This window comes from Littorina saxatilis, linkage group LG9, assembly GCF_037325665.1.
Source record: "Littorina saxatilis isolate snail1 linkage group LG9, US_GU_Lsax_2.0, whole genome shotgun sequence".
Taxonomy (NCBI): Eukaryota; Metazoa; Mollusca; class Gastropoda; order Littorinimorpha; family Littorinidae; genus Littorina; species Littorina saxatilis.
This window is the reverse complement of record NC_090253.1, coordinates 58,029,800-58,057,248: the sequence shown is the minus strand read 5'-3', so window position 1 is coordinate 58,057,248 and position 27,449 is coordinate 58,029,800. Positions and strand designations below refer to the sequence as shown.

At 42.9% G+C, this 27,449-nt stretch overlaps 1 protein-coding gene across 2 annotated transcripts; it reads left to right on the top strand.

Annotated features, from left to right (window-relative positions):
- The first annotated feature begins 402 nt into the window (after window positions 1–402).
- On the top strand, window positions 403–27,449 carry LOC138976598 (chitinase-3-like protein 2). 2 transcript variants are annotated; one of them, XM_070349459.1, is made up of 11 exons: window positions 403–864; window positions 2,992–3,177; window positions 5,461–5,702; window positions 6,712–6,836; window positions 8,235–8,358; window positions 10,197–10,388; window positions 13,266–13,397; window positions 19,395–19,800; window positions 20,958–21,146; window positions 23,617–23,717; window positions 24,403–27,449. In XM_070349459.1, the coding sequence occupies exons 1-10, from the start codon at window positions 813–815 to the stop codon at window positions 23,679–23,681; spliced, it is 1,713 nt and encodes a 570-aa protein (XP_070205560.1). In that variant the 5' UTR covers window positions 403–812; the 3' UTR covers window positions 23,682–23,717; window positions 24,403–27,449. The 2 variants fall into 2 exon arrangements, with proteins under 2 accessions (XP_070205560.1, XP_070205559.1); XM_070349458.1 differs by having other exon boundaries at window positions 406–864; window positions 23,617–23,721.

Sequence of the window (27,449 nt, the reverse complement as noted above, 5' to 3'; positions counted from 1 at the left end):
AGTAAACTGTCATGCTCTCCGCGCTTTACATCTTAATTATGAATAAAACCATACTATTTAAACATCAAATACATATACATTCTAACAATGTACACAGAAATCATTCAAGCTTTAGATGTATGAAAATGTGCAAGTAGAAGGATGCTGTTCTACCATGAAAAAACCTGCAGGGTTTATGATGATTTAAAAGATTGTCTACGAGGAGAGAAACGCACCTCAAATGGCCCTAACTATCTCCATGGAACGCAAGACAACATAATAGAGAAACAGGACAAGCATATTGCATGCACTGGAGGATTGGTCGATCATTACACGCGAAATAATGTATCGATTGGGTGTTGGCCAAAGGAAAAAAAAAGATTTAAAAAAAATAAATAAATAAAAAAGTCAGAAAGAAAGAATTAAAACAACACCAGATCGAAACAGCAGTGTTGGGTATAAAAAAAAAAATTTAAAAAAAATGTTACAGTTAAGCCACACCCTCCAGTAACAAACCAGTTCAATCCCACACAAAGCCACTCACACACGCGCGCCTATATAAAGCTAGGAAGTACCGCAGAAGGGTCCTTTAATCAAGTCCAGAACTAGAGAACACACGTGCCCCTGGCACGAACAGAGTTGGAATAGACTCATCCGCCACCAAGAATCAAGAGGAGAGAACTCCACCATTCAACTGTGTACCCGGCTCTTTAGCAGTTGAGGATAAAATAGTTATAGAGGAATTTTGCTGTCAGCTCTGATTTGGACACCGGGGCTAACTATCACGGTTCCCGAGGATTTTGGTTGTCGTCTGCGAAATCTCAGGAAAAACCATGAATATATTTCTGTCTGTACTGCTTGTAGGCACGACAGCGTTGTTTGCTGGTAAGTACTGTATTTTTTATTTTTTTTTATTCAAATTGTTGTATTTTGTACAACAAATTGTATTTGTTAGTTTTCCATGTTTTAGGGAGAGCTGATCCTTCTTCATCGAATCTCCAAATGTTTTGTTCAAGAATAAGTTCAGAGATCAAGTCTTACATGATGATTTAACAGTGATGATGAGAATATTAGATGCTGACAAGCACTATGCTTTTATTAAAAAGATTATTAATTTTTGGTTAAAGGCATACTAACGCACTCCCGTGTTTACAAAGTGTAGTTTGCCCACAATCGATGTCAAACGCACCATAAGACCATATAATGACGATATGTCACCATGCGCGGACCATAATACATGCATTACAGCTTGTTCTAGTCTCTGAAAAAGTGAGGATGTCAAGAACGACACGGAGTTCTCTCCCTTGCATCAACGTTACATGTGTTGCCAAATCTATAAATAGGACGATCCAGATCAAAATAAAAATTCAAATATCTCAACATTGAAGGGGTCCTAGACCACAATATTTTGCAGGGAACTTAATTTAGCATGTCTCCAGCTGTTGGTAAAGCAATTAGCGTGTATAGTCATCGAGTACATATGGCTTTAAACTGTTAATCTTAGTTTGTCATGTTTTTAGAGAAAGTTGAAATATTTTGATAATGATGATGATGATGATGATGATGATGATGATGATGATGATGATGATGATAATGATAGCCGCGGTGATATTTGTGGTGGTGGCACCATTCTTCTTCTTTTCAGCTATACATTGGCTGATTCACAATATAACACAGACAAAACTATCCTTCCATGGGGATTTGTTATTCAATTAGTTTGTTTAACTGACACCCATATTAATTTGTCAACTTATTTCTGCAAACACATCCACACCCACACCCGCCCGCACTAACGCACGCATGCACACACAATTACACACACACACACACGCGCGCGCGCGCGCACGCACGCACGCACACACGTACGCACGCACACACACATACACACACACACACACACACACATACACACACACACACACACACACACACACACACACACACACACACACACACACACACACACACACACACACACACACACTGACACACACAACTCGGTAAAGGAAGCAGCCAGGCTGTTTTTGTGTGTGTGGTATGTGTCCAATTAGAATAATGTGTTTAAAAGCCTGTGCAGATCTGTGACAGTTGACATAGGAAGGTAGGCATCAGTTATCTAGTAAATGCGTGCACGTTTCACCGCTGTCAAGAGCAAAATTAGGACGAAACGAACACAAAATGGTGGTGCAAGGATAATTTACAGTCTGCGAAGATTAGCCCAAAAGCGTCAGTGGTATTGGTTGCTTGGCTGTCCTTTCAACCAATTTGGCTATGCGGGGCTGATTCAAGTGTCTTTGCCTTCTCACTAAGCAAAGTGGTCTTCTGTGGTTGAAACTACATGTATTTTCCGAATAAAAAACCCAAAAAAGGTAGGTTGTTGGAACGTTTGTTATTGACAAAACAATACGTTACATTCACAAATGATCGACCTAATGATTAACAAGAACTTAGCTTGATCGAATGTTTCGGCCGCTTGTTGGGAAAGTCCCCAGCGAATGGATCTTTGTCATTGAATGAATGAAAGTTGAATATTGGCAGTCTCTTTGTTTTTGGATTTACATGTATTTTCATTTAGGAATATCGCAGTAAAATACAGAAGCGTCTCATGTCATGTCACACTTGTTACTTAACGTCTTGTTAAAAAATCTTCTTTACAAATTAACAATCTTATCCGGGGGGAGAGAAATTCAAGTTTTACGCCATCACGGCAAAGCCATTAGTGGCATGTTCCCGGGTTTTAACCCGACTTTAGATGAGATACACAAGTGTATGCGTGTTTAGGTGGTATCAGCCATCTACATACACTTATGGCAGAATGACCGAGGTCTTTTACGTGCCACTGTGGTGACACAGGGGTGGGAGATGGATACCGTCTCTGGATACTGGCCCGGCTCGGATTCGAACCAGCGACCTTTCGATCACAAGTCCAAAGCTCTACCACCTGAGCTACCCGGGCCCCCCGGGGGGACACTTTAGGTGTCTTTTAAACATTGAACCCTTTATTGCCAACAGGCGGCGCCCAAGGTGGAGACTTCGTGGTGATGTGTTACTTCACCAACTGGTCCACGTACAGAGCGGGGGTGGGCAGGTTTGTACCCGAAGACATCGAGCCCAACCTGTGTACCCACATCCTGTACGCCTTCGCCACCGTGCACCCCACCGCCCTCACTGTTGTCAACGGAGAGACCAATGAAGGAGGTTGGTTTCTTTTTTTTTTTACATTAATTTATTGGACTCTTTTCACATTCAGTCAATTTTGACTAAATGTTTTAACGTCGATCGGGAACCGAGGTGAGGGAAGTGGTGTGTGTGTGTGTGTGTGTGTGTGTGTGTGTGTGTGTGTGTGTGTGTGTGTGTGTGTGTGTGTGTGTGAGTGAGTGTGTGTGTGTGTGTGTTGTGTGCGGGGGTGTTACTGTGTGTGTTTGTGGGTGTTGTGTGTTAGTGTGTGTGTGGGGGTGTTAGTGTGTGTGTTTGTGTTTGTCTTGGTATGTGTGTGTGTGTTTGTGTGTGTTAGTGTGTGTGTGTGTGTGTGTGTGTGTTAGTGTGTGTGTGTGTGCGTGCGTGCGCGCGCGCGTGTGTGTGTGTCTGTGTGTGTGTCTGTCTGTGTGTGTGTAACACTTGGACCCAGAGCACTCAACATGATCTGAACAGGTATGTTTTCATTTGTTTTCATTTGTTTCCGTTTGTACAACTGCAAATTACACCGATGGTGCCAAATGCCACTTAGGCCCAGAGCACGCAGTGTGTGATGTGCTGAATAAGCCCATCTACAGCAAATACGGAGCATTTTTTGGCTTATGATTGCAGTTTTTTTTTAAATTACAATAAAGCGAAAGTCCCAAGGGCTGCTTAAGCCCGCTACTAACAACAGCCGAACGTTCAGCGACGTCATCAAATTCGGGGATTCCCCTATTTTTTGGGTTGCACCTGTAACGTTCGCGGTTCGCCGATACAATCCTGCAAACATTCGGCACGTCATCGGCGAACTGACTTTTCATTGGTTGAATATTTGTTTATCTTCATCCTTGAAGAGTGACACTACTGACGGCTATTACGCTGTCAACCGATTACGAGTCTTCTCACGTGATATTTCTTGATCATGTGACCGGTGTCACCGATACATTTCGCCGCTAGTTAGTTCACCGAACCAGGCACGGTGTAACATTCGCCGAACGTTCGCCGACCTAGTTCGGCTTGGTTCGGCTGTAGTTAGTAGCGGGCTTTAAGGTTAGAGTTTGCCAGAAAACTTCTCCAACATGGCGTGTGGAATAATACAGGGTGACCCCCCAAAAAAACCCCAAGGCCACCCATAAAAAGACTAATAACTTCTGCGTATGTTTAGCGAATTATTTCATAATTTTGGTGTGCATGTACTTCAGCTAATGCATAATCAGTTTAAAGTTCCACGTGTGTTTGTCAAATGGTCTGACTTTTGTGCGTTTTGGAAATGTTTTCCAAATTCGTGTATCGACAGTGTGAGGTTTGATATTAAGTGGTCACCTGACTCGCCAAAGTTTAACACTCCAGATTGTTACCTTTCAAAAAAACTAGTATATAAAAACCAACATTCGACAATCGGTGACTTGAAGACAGCCAGGATCAAATCTTTCCCAAATGAGGACTGCGTGTATGTCATTGATAAATTGTATGCGCCAATTGCAAGTATGACTCGAGCACGAAGGGGGGCATTTTTCAGTCAACTTGCGTTCAGCGAATATTTTCATAGTTGGTGTGTATGAACTTCAGTTTGTGCATGATCATTCCACACAAGTACCGGTCTGTACGTCAGATGGTCCTACTTTGTCTTCAAAATGTGTTTCAAATAACCCCTCCGGTATTGTCAATGACACGAACGGTTTTCTGAATGGGGATTGCCCTGAACATGGCTGTAATTGATGTCTCCAGGTCGCCGATGACCTGGGGTGTTTTTGTATACTGTCTTACACCTTCAGATATTTCAAAAGGTAAATGTATGGAAAGTTTAAATCGAGGGAGAGTGGGTTCTACTCAATTTCGTTCCTCCTACTGTTGAGTCGATCCTCGAAAGAGCACAACATTCAGACAAGGAATGGGAATAGCATTGCACACGAAATACGCAAACTAGCTGAGCAATACAAAGTCATCATGTTCTGGGTAGACAATTGATTTGAATTTCTTCGCGTATGTAAAAGTTGCAAAGGTTTGCCTATTGTGATTTTTCGTCGATTTTTCATTGGTCCCTTTCGTTTTTGTTTAGTCGAGTTTGATGGCATCCTTATTTGAGCGGCGGTCACGTGATCCATGTAAAATAAATCTCTAATCCGAAAGGTGATCCAGATGGTCAAATGAACGGCCTTAACTGGCATAGAAAGTTGTGAATGAAATGACACGGGAACTAATACTACAATGTTACAATAATACCATTTGATGCATCGCTTTTAGGAGTGTAGCGTGTCTTTAGCCACATTTACAATTCTGCCTTTTATGTTACCTTGCATACAGATATCATAGGCAGAGTCAACAGCCACAAGAGTGTCAACCCCGACCTGAAAGTGCTCGTGGCGTTGGGAGGGGCAGGCGGGAGTAACGAGGGCTTCGACAAAGCGTCGAGCAGTGACGAGAACAGACGACTGTTTGCTGTGAACGTGGTGGCCTATCTTCGCCAGTTCGACTTCGACGGCGTGGACATGGACTGGGAAAAACCATTGCCTGCCCAGAGAGTGGACTTTACCTTGACCCTGGCTGTGAGTGGTTTTACATTTCAGGGCTCCCCACGGACGTGTGTGTGTGTGTGTTTGTGTGTGTGTCGTGTGTGTGTGTGTGTGTGTGTGTGTATAGACTTAACTGACAACAACAGTCTGAAAGGGTACGCACGATAAGGTTAATTTAGTGCGTCCCGGGACCCCTCAATACATTTCTAGTATACGTGTTTTCGGCTTCGTGTGCGTATGGGACGCAGGGACGCGCAGCTTGGGGAGCCCGGCATTTAGATACATATACTTTAAGATAGTACACTGAAGGCGCCATTTTGGAAAGTTTTCTGACGATTTGGACCTTAAAAAGGTCAAGGGACATTCGCTGTACTGTAATTGAGAAACACCTGCAATGATTTGCTCAAAACTGCTCCGAAACTCCTGAGAAAGATATCCCCAGACACAACAAGTAATTTCGCTTCATACGACTTGTTACTTTGTTGTTTGTGTGACTGTATATTATCTCAAACGTAGTCACGCTGTCCTTTTTTGGTGATTTTGCTTCGTTTTGTAATGTTTGCCCGTTGTGTCAATTCTCACTTTGAGTGAGTGAAGTAATTGTCCTTTGATGGTGACAATGTTTTTGATGTTGATGATGATGACGACAACGAAGACGACGACGACGACGATGATGACGATGATGATGATGACGATGATGATGACGATGATTACGACGATGATTACGATGTCGATGATGATGATGATGATGATGATGATGATGATGATGATGATGATGATGATGATGATGATGATGATGATGATGATGATGATGATGATGATGATGATGATGACGGCCTTGATGACCATAGCAACGACTGTGACAACGACAAAATCATTATGGTGACAAGGATGATGGAAAGAACGACGATGATGATGAAAAAAGTAATTGCATCGACAATAACTATCATGATGATTATGATGACGACTGCAATAGCTAACCGACGTGGAAGACGATGGATGATGAGGGTTAATATCTGTGTGAGTATCTAACATTTTACAGGCGTTGCGAAAAGCATTTGACGAGGAGGCAGCCAGCACGGGTAAACCAAGGCTGCTTCTGACCGGAGCGCTCTGGCAGTACAAACCCGTTTTTGAGGAGATATATGAAGTCGACAAAATACACGAGCAAGTGCACTTGTTTTTTTGTGTATCTCTTTACTTTACTTCCCATATACTTACCATTAAATTTGACCTGATTTGTGGTCGACTTGGAATAAACTTCGCTTTGCCTTGCCTTGCAGTTCTTTCTGTTCGATTTTGTTTTCGAATTTTGGCAGTTGAGGTTGAACAGAACAATTCTGTTTTTTCCTTGTTGTTGTTGTTGTTGTTGTTGGTTGAATTGGTCTACTTGTTTGACGCTGGTTTTTCTCCTTGTGAAAGGCCATTCCCCCTCCCCCCCTTTATGTGCAATGCCTGCTGATATCTATATAAATGAGATATCTTTTTAAAATCAAAATAACTTGGAGGCTTGGTTTCGGCGTCTGACTTGTTCATCTGCTACCAACGATTTCTTGTTCAATAACAATCCCTCCACAATGTTTTATTCCGTTTGTGTTTTGCATGTTCTACCAACGATTTCTTGTTCATAACAATCACTCCATAATGTTTTATTCCGTGAGTGTTTTGCATATGCTACCAACGATTTCTTGTTCAATTATAATCCCGACACTTTAAGATGTTTGGTGGCTTGTTGACAGACAAGCTTTATTGTTGGTCAGAGGGGACATATCGTCTTCGGTTTCATCTTTATCGACTAAGGCCGAAGGCCGAGGTTGATAAATATGAAAACCGAAGGCTATATGCTCCCCGAGGACCAAAAAAAAATGCTAGTCTGACAACAAGCCATCAACTACCGTTTTTGTCATCAGATGAGCAAAAGTACGCACAATAACAGACGGGATCCCTATTCTGAAGGTACTTTTTAGAATGCAATTCCGGGCCTCTAAACGTGTCACGGTAATTCGAGATAACACGTCATATTTGTCTGTGACGTCGAAGGTAACTTCTTCTTCGCTTTTCTTCCAGTTTAAAAATAAGCAGAGCTGCCATCATGTTTGCGAGTTCCGTACGTTTTTGGCATATTCCTTTTCTCTTTAGTGTTTTATGACTTTTTGTTGTGCATTTTGCGATTACAGAGATAAGTTGCAAATTGACCATGAGTCGCCGCGGTAATTATCAACATTGATTGGGTCTTTGAGAGTGAATGCCTACAACGTGGTACTCGGAAACACCGACGAGTCCAAAGCCGCGATGGTTCCACACATCAAACAATCAGCCTGGTTTGCATTTACTTTGACAATCCACGTTTCGCCTGGAAGCTCAACCCCATCATTCACCATCTCCATTTGTTACATGGGGAACAGTGTTATTTATTTCCCAGCTGGTTATGGATGAAAGCTCAACCCCATCATTCACCATCTCCATTTGTTACATGGGGAACAGTGTTATTTATTTCCCAGCTGGTTATGGATGAAAACTCGTGACAATGATGACAACATGTTTTATTCCGTGTGTGTTGTGCAGGTACCTTGACCTGGTCGCGGTCATGGCCTATGACTACCATGGCACCTGGGGCGCGCAACTCGGGCATAACTCACCTCTCTATGATCCTGAGTATGAAAGGGGAGGGACTGGTTTCCTGTCTCAGGTATGATACATTTTACAAGATGTTTGGTAGCTTGTTGTCAGACCGGGTGGGTTTTTTTTTGTCAGTCCGAGGGGAGCATAACGTCTTCTGTTTCATCCGTATCGACCGAGGCCGTACATAATGACATATTGTCCTTATATCTCACTCCCCTTGTTCACATCGCATTAGTCTAATACCCCCATTACACACATCCGTTCTAGCTTCCGTTCCCAGCCGTCCTGAGACGCTGCGCAAACGGCCGGTTTTGGCATTTTTCAGCAACGTCTGCCCGTAGTGGCAGCTAGCTGTCTTCAGGACGGCTGGGATCGGAAGCTAGAACGGATGTGTGGAATGACAACTCGGTGTGTGAGAGCGCTAGCGTTGCGTTGCGTCGAGGGCTGGATGTAAAAAAGCACATGTTTGATTATGCCATTACCCTCGTAAATAAAGAATTTGTCATTGTCATTGTCATTACCATTGCGTTAAGTTCCATTAACGATCCATGAGTTCCGTTGCCGACGTGTTAAGGTTCCATTACCGTTCATTTGGAACGGGCGGGGAATGGCTACAATGTTGAACATGCAGCCCGAACTCACCCGTCCCAACCGTTCCTACCGTTCAAAGGAGTTCCGTTAACGTCCATTGGCGTTCCATTAAGGTCCCCTCCCGATCCCTCCCATTCCCGTGCCGTTCCTTGGTCGATACGGGAACGGGACCTAGAACGGATGTGTGGAATGGGGGTATTACATCTGACTCCCCATGTTTACATCGCATTAGTCTAAGTCTCTTTCCCTGTTGGCTTCTGCCTCCGATATGTCGACTTCTCCATTTTGCGAGATAAAATGGTTACAGCAATCGGGAAAATCCGGTATAAGTCGCACAGAAAAAATGTAAGATTTTAGTTTAGAATCGTCGGCAGTTGAATTTTAACCTCGTGGTACTGTACTGCGTTTTTTTCTGTTCAAAATAGTTCATGCTAATGTTTTAGCGTATATATACACCAACAACCTCCCCCCCCCTCCCACACACACACATGTTCAAAGTAATAAAAACAACCACTCGTGCAAAAGTATGAGTGAACGTGGGAGTTTCAGCCCATGAACGAAGAAGAAGAAGAAGACTTCACAAAGTTTACTGTGCCCTAATTATACCAGGCTTTCCGGGACCCTGTGTACAAAACGGGACCAAAGCTTCGTACAGCAGACTTTGTGAAGTAGACTTCATAACTATTGTTTACAGCAGTCCTTAATTGTGCCCATAGTTGACTTCACAAAGACTTCACAAAGACTTCACAAAGACTTCGCAATGTCAGTTTCATCGAAAATTCAGTTCCAAAGCTTCGTACGGCGAACTTCGCGACGTACACTTCGCCCAATTAATACTAGGCTTTACGGAACCCTATGTGCAGAACGGGACCCTCTGCTAGACTTCGAAAAGTCGACTTTTCCCCTAATAATATCAGGGTAAACGGGACCTTATTAGCAGAACGGGACCCTCTACTTGACTTCACAAAGTCGACTTGCCCCTGATAATACCAGGCTTTGCTGAACCCTATGTGCAGAGCGGGTCCATATTCTGGTGGGAGAGGCTGGGTTGCCCCCGAAAGAAGCTTGTGATGGGGACATGTACAGAACGGGACTCTTCGCTAGATTTCACAAAGTCGACTTGCCCCTGATAATACCAGGCTTTGCTGAACCCTATGTGCGGAACGGGACTCTTCGCTAGACTTGACGAAGTCGACTTGCCCCTAATAATACCAGGCTTTGCTGAACCCTATGTACAGAACGGGACTCTTCGCTAGATTTCACGAAGTCGACTTGCCCCTGATAATACCAGGCTTTGCTGAACCCTATGTGCAGAACGGGTCCATGTTCTGGTGGGAGAAGCTGGGTTGCCCCCGAGAGAAGCTGGTGATGGGTCTAGCAACGTACGGCAGGACGTTCAAGATGACGTCATCGGACCTCAACAAGCCGGGCGACCTGTACGAACAGGGGGAGACAGGGGATGGTGGTCCGCACACACAGACCCCTGGCCAGCTGGCGTACTACGAGGTAAATACAGAGGAACCCCCCTTTTAAGACCACCCAATTTAAGACCCCCTCCCTTTTAAGACCGTCTTTTCTCAGAATTTCTGTTCAGAACCTCTGTAAATTTACTCCCATTTTAAGACCCCCTCCTTTCTAAGACCTGATTTTTTCAGATTTTTGAAGGTCTTAAAAGGGAGGTTCCACTGTCCACACACACAGAATGGTCAGTATGGGTCCAAGAGACTGCAGGTGAAAAGAGAAAGAACAAGATAACAATCTTTTCTTTCTTTCTTTATTTGGTGTTTAACGTCGTTTTCAACCACGGGGGTTATATCGCGACGAGGAAAAGGGGGGAGATAGGATAGGGGAAAGGGGGGAGATGGGATAGAGCCACTTGTTAAGTGTTTCTTGTTCACAAAAGCACTAATCAAAAAATTGCTCCAGGGGCTTGCAACGTAGTACAATATATGACCTTACTGGGAGAATGCAAGTTTCCAGTACAAAGGACTAAACATTTCTTACATACTGCTTGACTAAAATCTTTACAAACATTGACTATATTCTATACAAGAACCACTTAACAAGGGTTAAAGGAGAAACAGAATCCGTTAGTCGCCTCATACGACATGCGGGGTGCAGAGAAATAAGGATGTGGAAAAGAAGACTTTTGGTAAGTGAAATAAAGGTGATGGATCCAGTCAGGTAGAAATAAGACAACAAGAAAAGAATTGGAAAACTGCAGGGAATAGTAGGGAGAGTTTTCTTGGAAGGAAATATAGGTGAAAGGACTGGTAAGGCAGAAATAAGACAAAAGAAGAGAAGAAACAGAACCGTTAGTCGCCTCTTACGACATGCTGGTTAGCATCGGGTAAATTCTTTCTAGTCCCAACCAATATGGGACTCCCCCTAACCCGCGGGGGGTAGATAACAATCAAAATGTACTCACCAAACACGAACTATAAAAACACGAATACGTGGAAACCGGTCTAATGCTGCCTCGCTCACAAGAAATAACGGTTTTCGGTGTGACGATAAAAAGAAAAGGGCTTGAGTACGGTGATAAATACAAGACCTATTTTACAACCATTTGAAAAATACATCCCCCGCCCTTTGCTTTGTGCACATCACGTGGCCACCCAAACACCCGCACAACGCAACATTTTCACGAGAAAAACACGTTTATTTGTTTGCTTTGTCTGTATTACACATTTCTATTTACATTTACCACTGACACACCAAATTGTATACTTTAGTTTGCAAGTGAATCGTTATCATACAAAATAACGTTATCACGAGACGAACAGAGATCTCAGAGATCGTCTGCTTCTCAACTGTTTTGCCCAAATCGTGTAATATCTATTTGTGCGGAAACCTCCCGAAAAAATGCAATCTCAGCGGCTTCCACCTGCAACATAGTCGTGCTTATGTGGAATGTGACGTCCTGTTCTTCGTCAGTCACACCATAGATCAAATAGCCTGGACCGCCAACTCGTCACGTGACCCTTCGAGGTACGACGCTCGACTTTCAGGGGCGCTTAGCGTCCGGTTTGAAAGGTCAGCGATTCGAAGACAGTGAAAAGAAAGCACGCTCCAGTTATTTGTGACAATGGGAGGTGACAATGAACTGGATTTTCCAAGACTCCAAACTAAACTTAACAAAACTCATCGAAAAAACATGTTCCATATATGCACTTTAGCTAACTTTATTTTAGCATTTTCAGAACTTATCTCGGCAACTTCGTCCATGTTTACAATCGACACCGGATATGACATCCCCCTGATTTCTGAAAGGCCATGTAAGCGTAGGTTCCTAAATGCGAGAGGCCGCTACCTGGTAATAGCGAGAAAGAGCGGAGAGAGAGCTAGTTGGCGGTCCAGAATAAATGGTCTATGGTCACACCTATCTCGAAAACTAAGCGTCGCACAGAACCAGCGCCCTTCCATTAGTCCCGGTATTCGTGTTTGGTGAGTACATTTTCATTGTGCTGTTCCAGAACGGCTAGTTATTGGAACCTGTAATTTGTTTTTAAAAAAAAGCACATTCACAAGTACGTTGACCCAGTGGTTTTTATAGTGGACAGACAAACACACGACTGACGTGAGATGATTAAAACTTAGTTTTTGGATTACGACGAGGTGAGTTTTGTTCACGTTGATGAAAAAGAAACTCTTGTGATATTCATTACAACCGACAAAATTAATGAAGGTAATAATTGAACTTGAAGTAAAGGACTGTAGCACCATTTTCAGGGAGGCCGAATGACATCTGATCGGCTGTTTATTATTTGTAGAGTAAACTTAAACAAAGTACAATGAAACACTTTTTTTTTTAAAAGCTTCGATTAGCACCAGCAGGCAGGTCCTCTAGTTGTTACGCATATTATACACGCATGCCATCTATGACTGGATGTTGCTGACACTGAACAATATTTTACAGGATTTTTTTTTTACAGAAAATGTAGTGCCAAAGCTTCGTGCAGCGATTTTTGTGAAGTCGACTTCGCCCGGCTTTAGGCCAAACAAAATAATAGGTGTGGTTATGGTAACATAGCCCAAAAAAATAGGGTAGGAAGGTAGGCAATCACTTTTTTTTTTTAAATATTTTTTTCTAATGTGTACAAATTAAACCTACTTGACAGGGAAATAAGTGTGCGACTCGGGCGCTTTCGCTTTCATTGCGTTTTCTGCACTCGTTTTTTTATTTATTTTTTTTAACAAATGTAATAAAAAGTTATAGGGTCGGCCCCTAAAAATAGGGTAGGTCGGGTTACTGTAACCACACCTTTTTTTTTTTAGGCCTTAGAGTCAGGGTTAATGTTTGTTACGTCACACCAATTTCGTTCAGGTGTCGTAAGGACCAGCGCATACCATGATCAACAGCTCTCCCTGTGTGAATATCAGGTGTGCCAGCTGCTGAATGCAGGCTTCAAGAGCGTCTTCACGGAAGACAGCAAGGTTCCATACGCGTACGGTGAGCGAGGGGGACACTGGGAGTGGATCAGCTACGACAACGTACAGAGCATGCATGTCAAGGTTCGTTCACGCTATTGGACACTCTCTGTTGCTATATTCTCTGTTGCTATATTCTCTGTTGCTATATTCTCTGTTGCTATATTCTCTGTTGTTCTATTCTCTGTTGCTATATTCTCTGTGTGGCAAATTTCTCTGTGGCTGTATTCTCTGTGGCTGTATTGTCTGTGGCTATATTATCTGTGTGGCTATATTCTCTGTGTGGCTATATTCTCTGTGGCTGTTTTCTCTGTGGCTATATTCTCTGTGGCTATATTCTCTACGTGGCTCTATTCTCTGTGTGGCTATAATCTCTGTGGCTGTATTCTTTGTGGCTATATTCTATGTGTGGCTATACTCTCTGTGGCTGTATTCTCTGTGGCTATATTCTGTGTGGCTATACTTTCTCTGTGGCTATATTCTCTGTGAATGTGTTCTCTGTGGCTATACCATCTCTGTGGCTATACTATCTCTATCGCTATATTCTCTATGGCTATTTTCTCTGAATGTGTTCTCTGTATAGGTTACAACACGAGTGGTTTTTTATATGGCTTGTATTTCAGTCAAGACCCAGCGGATGAATATCATCGGGAGACACGAGCCTCTGGCGAGTGGCTCTCGATTGATATTCCCGCTGGGTCTTGACTGAAATACAAGCCATATAAAAAACCACGAGTGTTGTAATCTGTATATCCCATTCTACCATCAAACACAAAGTGTAGACTACTAGCGGCACTGTTGCGATCTGTGCAGGGTAAAACTTAGCCCTTTTGCAACCTTAAACTATGTGACCGTCGCTGAAAAAATAAAACGAATGAGTGCATCGATAAGTACGCGGTAACACTACTTTCAGACCATTTAAAAGCTTTAAGTAAAGGTTCATAAGTTGCAAGAAAGTAATGAAGTCGAATAGAAATTAATTTAGTTGAAGCGCACAATTCTTTTGTTTTGCGTTTCAGGTCGGCAGAACGGGCGAAACGGGTTTGGGACCCATTTGGCTTACTCGATTCAGAATTGATTCCACGTTGTTTTTCTCGAACGTGTGTAATTAGGCTTATTGACAGAGAAGCAAATCTTAGGGAACAAATATGTAGGTTTAGATTTAACCATTTGCTCCCTATTTGAAATGTATCTACGTGATAAACTGTTTTGCGAGTGTGTTTGCATGGATGAACTTAAACTGGTATGGGTGAGAGGAAAACGCGACCGACACGTCTGTCACCGCCGATTGATTGCATTTTGAAGGAATATGACTGGATTACGGAAAAATATGTGGACTTACTGCAGAGCCAGGCAAAAGAGTAGACTTGCTCGCAAAACACGTGAAACAGCCGATGTTTGATAGCTGAAGGCGCACACCAAAACACACTACCGACAGATTCTCAAAAGTCGTCTGCTAACGATGCAAGGGGAGGGTACTCGTGTTTTTGTTTTGGTTCGCTAGCATCTGGTTATCTTGTAAGTTGAATGTTCGTTTTTTTCGACCTGCATTGCTTTCATAATGAAAGAAACTTTTGCTTATTGCATCTCATACATCAGATCAGTTCTGAGATTCATTTTTGCGTGCAACTGATATGGTTTTCTGAGCCGTGCAATACGATTTTAGAACTTCATACAAATGTGTCACATTGTTCGGCGCGAGGTCAAACGGGTCGGGAGGAAAGTAGTCCTTTGCCCAAATCGGAATCTGCACTATCATATATTTTTTGGAGTCCATGATGTATTTATTGAGCTATAAAAATACAACATATATACCCATACTGAAGTAACAGAGACAAAGAAGGGAGGTCATGGGATATGTGGCTATACTATCTCTGTGGCTATACTATCCCTGTCGCTTTATTCTCTGTGGCTTTATTCTCTGTGGCTATATTCCTTGTGGCTCGTGAGAGACACTGAGTATAATTATTTCACTTCAAACAACGTTCAGATCATGCTTATCAAGATTGGCTAAGGCTGTGGTACACTCTCTGTTACTAAACCATACGAGATTGTGTGGAATCTTAGCATTTGAAAGGGGTATTTGGGTTATTTTGGGTCTTTGGGTTATTTTGGGATAAGGAAGGTGCAATTGGCGGGTAAGGGGAAGAAGGGGGGGGGGGGGCTTCCACAATCCAAGAACCCCCTTACCCCCTCCTCCGATTCAGCCCCGTCAACTACTACAACGTTCACAGCATGCATATCAAGATTCTTTTAGGCTGTGTATGACTATATCATGCACATTTGGTGAGATGGGTTCAAAATTTGAGGCAACAAACAAATACGAGAGACAGTGAAAATTGATTCAGGGCGTACATATCAAAGACGGAAACGTAGGTCGTTTTATGCTTCTTTGCCAACAGCGGTTCACGTATGCAGTACACCTGGTAAAAAGAGTATTTTATGTGAAGTGGACAAGATGTGAACGCGGTATAATGTAGAGTGTGTGTGTGTGTGTGTGTGTGTGTGTGTGTGTGTGTGTGTGTGTGTGTGTGTGTGTGTGTCTGTGTGTCTGTGTGTCTGTGTCTGTGTGTAAGTGAGTGTGTGTGTGTATGCAGTTCTGTTAGCACTCTGTTTGGTTGTTGTGTTTGAATGTACTATGTATTGAATGAACTGAAACCAAGATATATTCCTGTGCAACGCACGTGGTTGAAATAAACTCTTATATCTTATATTTTGTCTTAAAACGAGTTCGCTGTCCTTCGTGTTGGTGTCATCGCCGAGCCGAGGCTGATGTATTGTTAACTCTATGTAAACATTCCCGTGGGTACTCTGGTTTTTCTTCTGAAGATGTTCATTATTTGTGTTTCACCGTGGCGGACCATTGGTCCGACTGCATGATTCAAGCAATGACTGTCATTAATAGAAAACATTCGTTTAAAAACAACTGGGTTGGCTAGCAGTTTTGATGTCAAGGGAGGGACACGGAAGACTGCTTTGGATGTGTTTTAGCTAGAAGAACTAGACCACTGACCCACATTCAAACGATATATGCACAGCCGCACGTGCACAGGATGTATGTCCTTTTACCAGGAGGGTGATAGGGGTGGGTGTCGTTGTGTTAGGGTAATAGGACCGTCACCACAGTTATTTCGAGGTTCTTCAGCCAAAACGATTGATCTTTCTTCTGATTTGAACACAGAAGATAAATTGTTTTGGCAGGCTAACTTCGGATGTTATCTTCTTGCATAGCCCGTTCTTGCAATAAATCCTGCAAAAGTACTGGCATTGTTACTGTCGAATGGTATGGCAAGGCAAGTTTACTATCCAAAAATACGATCTGGGTATATTGAATCCAAGCCACGAAAATGGTCTGACTGCTTTTTGTACAGGGATTGCATTAATTGTAAATGACACTGGTGTTAATCCATAACATTAACTCACCAACACTCACATCGGGACCGGCACGGTTGGCCTAGTGGTAAGGCGTCCGCCCCGTGATCGGGAGGTCGTGGGTTCGAACCCCGGCCGGGTCATACTTTAAAATTGGCAATCTAGTGGCTGCTCCGCCTGGCGTCTGGCATTATGGGGTTAGTGCTAGGACTGGTTGGTCCGGTGTCAGAATAATGTGACTGGGTGAGACATGAAGCCTGTGCTGCGACTTCTGTCTTGTGTGTGGCGCACGTTATATGTCAAAGCAGCACCGCCCTGATATGTGACCCTCCACCACGAAATGAGTCGCATGTCACCTCGCACGGTTCTGCGCTAGGCTTAATATAAGTCCGGGGAGTGTCTGGTAACAGTGTGAGGGTCACCTTAGTCACAGGCTTATAACTCAAACAGTTTTCGCTCTTTTCTAAAACGATTTTCACCACTGGATAGAGCATAAAAAACTCTTGAGGAAAATGTACAAATATGAAAATCATGCAAAGGTGACATGCGACTCATTCCGTGATGGAGGGTCACATATGGCCCTTCGTGGTCGGCTGCGAGCAAACAAACAAACTCACATCAGGATCGCTGTAGAAATTTGATACGTGTCTTGTGTAAAGGCGATCTTAACCAAGACAGACGTGTGGATACGTTGTAGCTGTAGGTTAAGGACTCTATCTTTCCAAAACAAACATGAATGTAAAGGTATAACCTTTAAATGTAAGCTAATAATGCTTGTATTTTATTTCTTACGAGGAAACTTGTTATATGTAAAATGTTGAATTTTAATGTACAATTTTGTAAAGCGCCATGAGACTGTTATCTGGTGTTGAACAGCGCTATAGAAGAATGTTGTATTATTATTATCATTATTATTATTATTATTAACCTCTCGATACCGACCACTCCAAAAGATTCCTGGCGAATTATTTTCTATAAAACTCACCTTTCCATAGCGAATACCTGTCTAAAACGAACACTTTTGGTCGGTCTCTTGAGTGTATGTATGTGTGTGTGTGTGTGTGTGTGTGTGTGTGTGTGTGTGTGTGTGTTTGTGTGTGTGTGTGTGTGTGTGTGTGTGTGTGTGTGTGTGTGTGTGTCTGTGTGTCTGTGTGTTTCTTGCAACGGACGGTATATTAGGAGAGAAAGTATTAGAGTGGGTTTGCTGTTCATTTCAATGTATGTATTTTAATTGATATCGTTGTTTCATTGGATAGATTCGTGCGTTGGATGTGCTTGGCTTGAGTTAATGTTTCTTAACCGCAATAACAAGGCTAAATATCCAACCTTGGGCACATCGTATCAACAATATTCTGCATTCTATATTCGGATCGTAAAACACTGGTTGGACTGAACAACCTGAGCTTCTTTGTATCAAAGCGCCGGTCGTTTGAAGTATCCTACTCCTTTATCCTTACTTTATCTTCGTTTCATTTGTTTGTTGTAAGGACTAGCTGTAAGAAAGGACCATATGGTCCTTATACTATTATCCTCCTGTTATAAAGTTGTCGAGTTCGAGTTGGAGTTGGAGTTGGAGTAACTGTAGTGAATAGGACATCAGCCTCCTAATCGGAAAGTCGTGAGTTCAACTCCCGGCCGCGGCCTACACACAGACACCCATAGAAACACACACAGACACCCATAGAAACACACACAGACACCCATAGAAACACACACAGACACCCATAGAAACAACTGGTAGCAGGGCCGGACTAGGCGAAGAGAAGGGGGGGGGGGGGTTGCCAGTGGTGGCCCAGGGGGATGTCCCGCCTGGCGGCAGGGGCGGATCAGTTCATTTTATGACTGGTTTTTTTCAAAAGTATATTGTGAAGATATGGGTGTGAAAGCGCGAAGCGCCGAGCCGACGGCGCGAAGCGCCTAGCTTGCTAGGGGGGTCCGGGGGCATGCCCCCCCGGAAAATTTTGAAAAAAAAGATGCAAAATGGTGCAATCTGGTGCATTCTGAGGATGATCATTACCAGTTTCAGGCAGCAGATTTTGTCACTGATTAATACCCCAAAAATTTAAACTCAATGTAAAATAAAGTAATGCATACCTCATTCAATATTTTTATTTTTTGGCTGGGGGGGGGGGGGGTCCGGAAACCCTAGAACCCCCCCCCCCTCGTTGTGGGGGTCAGGAGGCGAAGCCCCCTGAAGCTGACGGGTAGGTCATATTCTGAGATAGGAAAATGGTCGCTCCTTGCATGAAACGGCATAAAATAAGCAATAATAAAAAAAAAATTAAATAAGTAAGGTACATGTTTAGGCTAGGGGGGGGGGGGGGGGTTGCGCAACCCCCATAACCCCCCCGGTAGTCCGGCCCTGGGTGGGTTAAGGGTGGAGATTTTTCCGATCCCCCAGGTCAACGTATTTGCAGACCTGCTAGTGACTTAACCCCCTTCGTGTGTACACGCAAGCACAAGACCAAGTGCGCACGGAAAAGATCCTGTAATCCATGTTAGAATTCGGTGAGTTATAGAAACAGCATGCCTCACCCGAAAGCGGCGTATGGCTGCCTGAATGGCGGGGTAAAAACGGTCATACACGTAAAACCCGCTCATGCAAAAACATGAGTGAACGTGGGAGTTTCAGCCCTTGAACGAAGAAGAAGAAGAAGAAGAAGAAGAGTTGCTCTAGTATCACCACAATTATTCTGTTCCTGTGTCCAGTCCAACTACATCGTCAACACGGGTCTGGGAGGCGCCATGTTCTGGAACCTGGACTACGACGACTTCAGGCACACCATCTGTGGCCAGGGTCGCTACCCCCTCATCACCACCGTCAGCAACATCCTCCTCACCGCCACCAGGACCACCACCACCACAACCACACCATCCACCACCACAACCACACCATCCACCACCACCTCCACCACCACAACAACAACCACACCAACTCCGACGACGACGATTCTCATTCCTAGTTCTACTCCTCTACCGGCGATTACTACGACCACTGCTACAACAACACCACCAAGCACGACAAGAACTCCTACCGCGACCAGTTTGCCCGCAACTACAACAACTAGGCGAACGGTGACGACGACTTTGTCGACGACGAATGCTCCAGAAAAGGGTGAGATGAATACTTATACAATCTTAAATATATATGCCGATAGCTAAATTGCGTGTCCATTCTAAGATATGTATGCAGTGTGACTTATTATATGAAGTCTTATATTGCGCGCGTATCTCCAGACTCGGACTCAAGGCGCAGGGATCTATTTATGCCATGTGAGATGGATTTTTTTTACACAATACATCACGCATTCACATCGACCAGCAGATCGCAGCCATTTCGGCGCATATCCTACTTTTCACGGCCTATTATTCCAAGTCACACGGGTATTTTGGTGGACATTTTTTATCTATGCCTACACAATTTTGCCAGGAAAGACCCTTTTGTCAATCGTGGGATCTTTAACGTGCACACCCCAATGTAGTGTACACGAAGGGACCTCGGTTTTTCGTCTCATCCGAAAGACTACCACTTGAACCCACCACCTAGGTTAGGAAAGGGGGGAGAAAATTGCTAACGCCCTGACCCAGGGTCGAACTCGCAACCTCTCGCTTCCGAGCGCAAGTGCGTTACCACTCGGCCACCCAGTCCTTGTGTGGTGTTTTACACATTGTGTGACAGTGAATAAAGAAAATGAACGAACGAACAAACGAACGAACAAACAAACAAACAAACAAACAAACAAACATCGTACCACTAGATACCGGTACAACTGATTTATCCTCCCCCCCGCCCCCAACCGAATAGGACTGCAGACAAAAAACAGATATATATATATATACCCACACGAACATGGTAACGTGTGTATGTGTGTGTGTGTGTGTGTGTGTGTGTGTGTGTGTGTGTGTGTGTGTGTAGGTGTGTGTGTGTGTGTGTGTGTGTGTGTGTGTGTGTGTGAGACAGAGAGAGAGAGAGACAGAGAGAGAGAGAGAGACAGAGAGAGACAGAGAGAGAGAGAGAGAGAGAGCGCGCTAATGCAAGCAATTCGGCCTCTTCATCTTGCAACCGCAGTGTTGCGAAACACTATGTTGTGTGTTCCAGAATTCTAGAATTTATTTTTTTTACATTTAGTCAAGTTTTGGCCGCGGGGTACCAAGCTATAATGTTTTGGTGAGAGAAAAAAAACCATGCAATCTGTTAATTTCATTCTGTGAGTTCGAGAGGTTGACTAAATGTTGTAATTTCGCTTCATGCAAATTGCTTTAAACTTTCAGACAGTGGAGACAGTCAGACTGAACAAGGATCATCTTCCCAGCAAGGGGGAGGAGAGGGAGGGAAGGACCAACCAACGGCCAAGCCTGCAGACGCTGGCAGTGTTCCGGTCAATCAGCAGACCAACCCAGCCGTGAAACCTGTGCCACGCGTGCAGTCCAGAAAGAACCCCTTGGACAGTGGCTCTGCTGGTGAGAATCAATCAAAGAAACAGAGAGACAGACGGGTTGACAGAGAGACGAAGGAACGTCCGGACGGACGGATATACAAAGAGACAGACAGACATACAAACAGACGGCTTGACAGACAGACAGAAACACAGACAGACAGACAGCCAGACTGACAGATTATCCAAGAAACAAAGAAAGTAAAGTTCGTTGCTCGCTGAAATCCAAATCGCTGAAATTAGATTGTACCTTTACTTTTATCTTTTTTCAAAATTATTTATCATTATTCTTGAATTTATTTATTATTTTACAATTAAAGTTGAAAAAAACATAGGGGAAAAAAGTTGAGCAAAAATAGTTTTGGCAAGTTTCAGTGACCGACTCTAGTCTAGTCTGGCTCGTCAACTGCGCACGACACTCAGGTCACTTTGCTGTAAATGGCACCGTCTATAATTGATCCTGCAAGTAAAATATCGCTCGACAAAACCGACTCGCAGCATCGTAAATCCTGACACAAACGCGAAGAGAACTAGTGACTAGGGACGCCGCTGAAACTCGCTCAAGGACAACACAATACAAGGCAAAACTTAGCAGAGAATGCGATCGAAACAGAACGTGAATCCATGCGCGTTGCCAGGCAACGAGTGGCGCTCTTCTTACCTGATTTCTACTGCAGGGAGGTTTTTGTGTTTTTAATTTGTTGTGTTGTTGCAGCGTTTTCGTGTTTTTAATTTGCTGGGCTAACCAAATCGTGTGTCTACCCTCTTAAACATCCATCTTTATATTTCACACGGTTAACCTGGTCGTAAGAGTTCAGGCAGGAATAATCAATGGAGCCGAATGGTTTAAAACATGTGTAACTTTGAGTGCTTTGGCTATATATTCGTGTGTGTGTGTGTGTCGTTTGTGTGTCTATTGTATTGGTGTTGGGCATATCTCTGTCTACCTCTCCATCTGTCTTGTTGTTGGTGTCAGTCTGACTGTCTGTATCTAAGGGTCTGTCGGATAATATTTGTGTCTATCTCACTGTCTGTCTGTCAGTCTGTAGGCCTATTTGTGTAGCCTGTGACTGTTTGAACCATTCCCCAAGGGGAACGAGAGCGTTCCAATCCACGCAAGGAGAGTCCACAAACGGCTTCAGGGAAAGCTGAAGCGGTCGTTTGTGAACTCTCCCCAATGGAACCAACAGACCCATGGACTCCATGTGCAGGGATGAAAATTGCCTTGTTAAAAAAAAACTGAAATCGGCATTCAGAAAAAGTGATAATTAAGGAAAAAGAAGGTGGGGGTCTGGGGGCAAAGCCCCCAGAAGCTGAAGGTTTTTAGTGTTTTAGACACACAAAAATGGCCCTGAAATGCATATTTGAGCTTAATCATAGCCCCCCCCCCCTTTTCTCTTCCTTCCCATGTTTCTCAAATTAATTTTACACTAAGACTCAAAATAAGGAGGAGAAAGAGAGAGAGAGAGAGAGAGAGAGAGAGAGAGAGAGAGAGAGAGAGAGAGAGAGAGAGAGAGAGAGAGAGAGAGAGAGAGGCGGGGTGTGACGGTGTGGTTTCAATGTTCTTACCTTGTCGGTGCCAAACGACCCCAGTGACTGGTTAACCGACTGGGTTTTCAGGATAGTCAGGTGCTTGTTGCTTTTCAAGTGTCTTTTGAGGGCAGTCTTTCCATTGGAGCCGTAGTTGATAACATCGTTGCACAAAGTGCACTGAGCTTTTCCCGGCAAGTTGATTTTAGCAAAAGCATCGCCAACTTTCAGTTTCACGTCTTGTGTCTTCTGGCCTTTCTCGTCTTTCCAGCTCAATGATACAACTTCATCGAGCCAGTCGAATCTCCAGAGATTTTTCTTGTACTTCTGCTGGTCAATTTCCCGGGCTAGAACGGTTTCGTCTCGCTTTAGCTTCCTCATCATTTTGGCAGGTGGCTCGAAGCGATGTAAAAATGGCGCCGAATCATTCTCATACGGTATGCTTATACTGAATCCCCGATAGCTACGTTGAAACGGTGACTGTAGGAGACAAAGAGCGCGTTCCCATACGGATCGACCAGCAACAGTCTGACCGTTTTAGGAACCAACCGTTCAAGAATAGTATGGAATGGAGCGTCGCGATCAGCGGACCGGCCGAAAAACTTGGGTCTATACCTACATATACCCCAACATTTTCTCAGCGGATTTGCACGAATCTCAAGAATGATCCCTGGAGCCTAAAAATTTACGGAATTCCGTAAATTTACGGAAGAATCCCATCGTGAGCCAAAAAACGGAATCGCACAAATAAATCGGATGGCCCATTGAAAATAATCGGAAAAGTCGGAAAAAACGGAGAATTTTCATCCCTGATGTGCCCCAGGATGGAGGCCAGAGTCCGTAGGGAAGCCCGCAGGTTAAACGTTATAGACAAAATCAGCAACATCAAATGTTTTCTGTGTTTGCAAAAACAACATAGGAACTCACTTCACATTTTATTTACACTGTTTAATTATTTTTTTCAGCAAATCAAGTTCCCTGTGTACTGATTGTGGCAGCTGTGACGATCGGCGTACTTTTCCATCTTTGACGTCACTGCATTTGCTGTCATACGATGACGTCAATAGTTGGTAGGTTTCACGTTTAATCGTTATTGTACCATCGCTGATTTCGTTCATGCACCCACCCAGTTATGAAGACTATGTATTCATGAATCCATGGAATCGTCTGGCTGGCTGTTTGGACGGTGGTTTGGTTTGTTTTTGATTGACTGATTGATTGATTGATTGATTGACTGTCTGATACATGCCTGTTGATCGATCGATTGATCAAATGATAGAATAGATTGTGGGCGTACAATTTATTTTTACATGTGGATGACATGTTTCATTCTTGAGTTGTAAAACTTTATATTTATTTTTTTTAATTTTTTTTTAAAGATATACGATACCGATGCATACACAGCCTTGTGGTTACCTTATGATTACTTTTCTACTGCGGATATGTTGAAGTCACCGAAGAAAACTTCTTTCTCTACAATTTTTGTCACTTACTCGGGCGCGGGAGACATACAGAAGAAGTGACAGAACTTTTACGTGACGCCATGTATCACGTTATGACGTCTTTTCGAAGTTGTTTGGCTTCTGACGTCAGGGATTTCACTTTGAAAGAGAGGGTCAAAAGAGACGTCTTTGTTTGTTCAGTCGGTGTTGTTTGTCATTAAACGTTTGTTGTAAGCGCTGCTCCTCTCACTTTAAATCGATCTTGTATCAAAATTCTATCATCTCTTGCATGTTTTCTTTTTCTTTCAGAGTGATATCTGAGGCCCGATTCCACCCGTGATTTGAAACCGTCCATTTCCTCGCCTGCTTCTGTGATATGACCTGTGATATGACCTTCTGTGATATGACGTTCTGTGACAAGCGCGGAGAGCATAGTTTACTGTGGTTCGCGCTATATAAGCTGTCATTATTATTATTATTATTATATGATTTTCTGTGATATATCCTTTTGTGATTGTTGACCTCTGTGATATGACCTTTTGTGATTTGAACTTCTGTGATAAAACTTTTTTTGCTATGACCTGTGATATGACCTTAGATTGTTGTTAATAGTTTGCTTTGAAACAAGATCACAAAATGATTGAACTGATCTAGCCGTCCTACATTGTCGTTAAATCTTGCGTCAAGTTTTTTTTTCTGTTGAACGGGTTAACTGATTTTAAAGTTGATTTTACAGTGTGTTAAACACATACACAAATTTGATTCTTTTACAGAAAATGAAATCTGCTGAGTGACTGACTGTGTGTTTGTGTCACAAAATTGACGTCTGCCATCTTGTGTGTTGAATCATCTTTTGATGTGTGCATTTGTCAAGGAGTGTCTTTATATCTTAGGACAAGAAAAGTCTTCGAAATTTGACGACACTTTCAAGCTTACTAAAGCGTCGCCAAATTTCCCTTCATTTTTAATCTGACAGAATTAGCCTTTGTTTCAAGTATGTGTAAATAACGAAAAAATAAACCTCTTTACCCATGGAATATGTGAAAAATGTCCATCTAAAGAAAACAACAACTACGCTTGCACTTAGACCAAGGAAAAGGATGGGAGCTAGATTTAAGTTTCAAAATCTCTGGTTTTAAGCAACGCAAAATACCGGTTACAGCAAATTGCACTGCGAGAAACTCTCTCTTTGTCGCAAACCTTTTCATGTTCTCATCGAGGATGTCTGAAAACCCTGAGTTAACTTTTGTAAAGGCATGCAACAGGAGTACGGTTTACCTAGGTGCAACGCCCTCCTTGAAAACTGCATTCACCGACCGAAGAGAATTAAAGGCACAGTGCAGCTCAGAGCCTTCGTTTTGCGTTTTTGTTGCAGCTGAGTGCATTTACAGTTCAAAAATCCTCCCATGGTAGTAAATCAAACCCAAAACTACCCAACGACGACATCTGTGAAGCTCGACAGTTTCTTGTTCACGCGAGTGCATAAATTAACCTAGTTATTACGTGGTGTTTGGTCGGAGTTCGATTCAACTGAGTGATTCCGGCCTCCATTTTGTTTTACACAAACTCATGATGACGTCTGACATAGTTTGCTAGTGACGTGTCTTTTCAGTTGTGCATGATGTGCATGTGGTGATCTACCTGATCTAAATTTAGATCCAAAAATAGGCCAAGACCAGCCGGGTCCGAGTACGAAATTAATTCGTTAAAAAATCGCAGTTCTTGACTCTTTGGGTGCAAGTCAATGAAACTTGGTAGTTCTTCTAACGGATAGCTGCCTGAGGTATGACTAAAAGCCCCAGGGGCTCCGTGCACCTGGATTTGACAAGTTCAGTACCTTTAAAGGATACAACCTTTGCCAGCAGACGGGTAATTTCCCCCGGACAAAGAAGAAGAAGGGAGTGAAGTAAAGAGTTCAGAACGAAATGAAAGAAGCATGACAGAGGTTGAGAGTTTGCACGATGTCAAAACAGAAACCTGAGCACATGAACTAGACATAACAACAGGAATTTAAGAAGGGATTACGAAATCTCCCCTGGAAACGCAGCTTGCGGAAAATGCTATTCAGACGTAGCTTGTTGATGCGAAGAATATTAGTAAAAAAAATATTGCTTCAGTTGAATCAAGGGGCAAACACCTGCGTAGCTCGAATTTTTTAATTTTTACATTTTGTGAAGTTTGGACTAAATATTTTCAGATATACCGAGAACCGAGACGAAGGTGGCGGTGTATGTGTGTGTGTGCGTGTGTGTGTGTGTGTGTGTATGTGTGTGTAGAACGATTCCGAGAAATCAACCGGGCAGATCCTCATGAAAAGTAACATAAAAGTTCTTCCAAATGATATCACAAGAAGGGTTTTTTTCTCTCCATTTTTTCGATAACTATCTTTGATGACGTGGTATCCGGCTTTTTTGTGTTCAAAAGCTGCGGCGGCACTGTGAGGACCTCCTGTTTACAATAAACTGAAAGATATTGTGGTCAAACTATCTTTGAATTAGTCCGGACTATGGGATTGCAGGGGAAGCTACACAGATAAGGAATGAATTGGTTCATTAAAATTCTCAACATTCTCTTTATCATTAAACATTTAGTAATTGATCAAAAATCGACAGTATTCTATTCTTTATCATTTCCTAAACCCAAAATCATACAGATATGCCATGTTTACTCAGAAAATGTACTCACAATGAAAGAAAATAGGGTAATTAGGAAACACGGACGCAAGCTTTGCGGTTTGTAGTGCAGCTCTTTTAGTTTCAGGTTCGCAGATTGACTGCATGTTGTAATATCGCTTCACGTGGAGAAAGGAAAACTAAGGCGAAAATCTCATCCAGCGTGTTAACATATACTGAATGATTTGCTAATTACAAGATACAAGATACAAGATATTTATTCACCAATTTTGCAAAAGGATTTCATCTTGGCACGGCACGGTAAAAAAATCGACAGTATTCTATTCATGATTTGCTAATTCTTGATACAATAAGGAAATATATGAAGCAAACGCGTATTTACGCTGATCTCATTCATGATTTTGTACATCCCAAATAGCTAGCATTTGCACAACACTTTTGAATTGTAAAACGTTCATTAAAAAATGCTATGTGTTTTCAAAGTCACTTCTTTCTTTTGGTTCAATCTCAAAATTTACATTTTTGTCGTAATTCGACACCCAAATCCATTGTCCAATCACGAATCAATTTGCAATTAGTGAACCAAGTCCGTCCTCTCAATGGTTTGTGGTCTCTGTCTTAAGAGCTTAAATCTGATCAGATGAGCTGTGATAGAATAAGCTTAGCTGAGCTGTGATATCAGTTATGTTGCATATAGGGGTGAATAAAACTTACTCCGCAAAT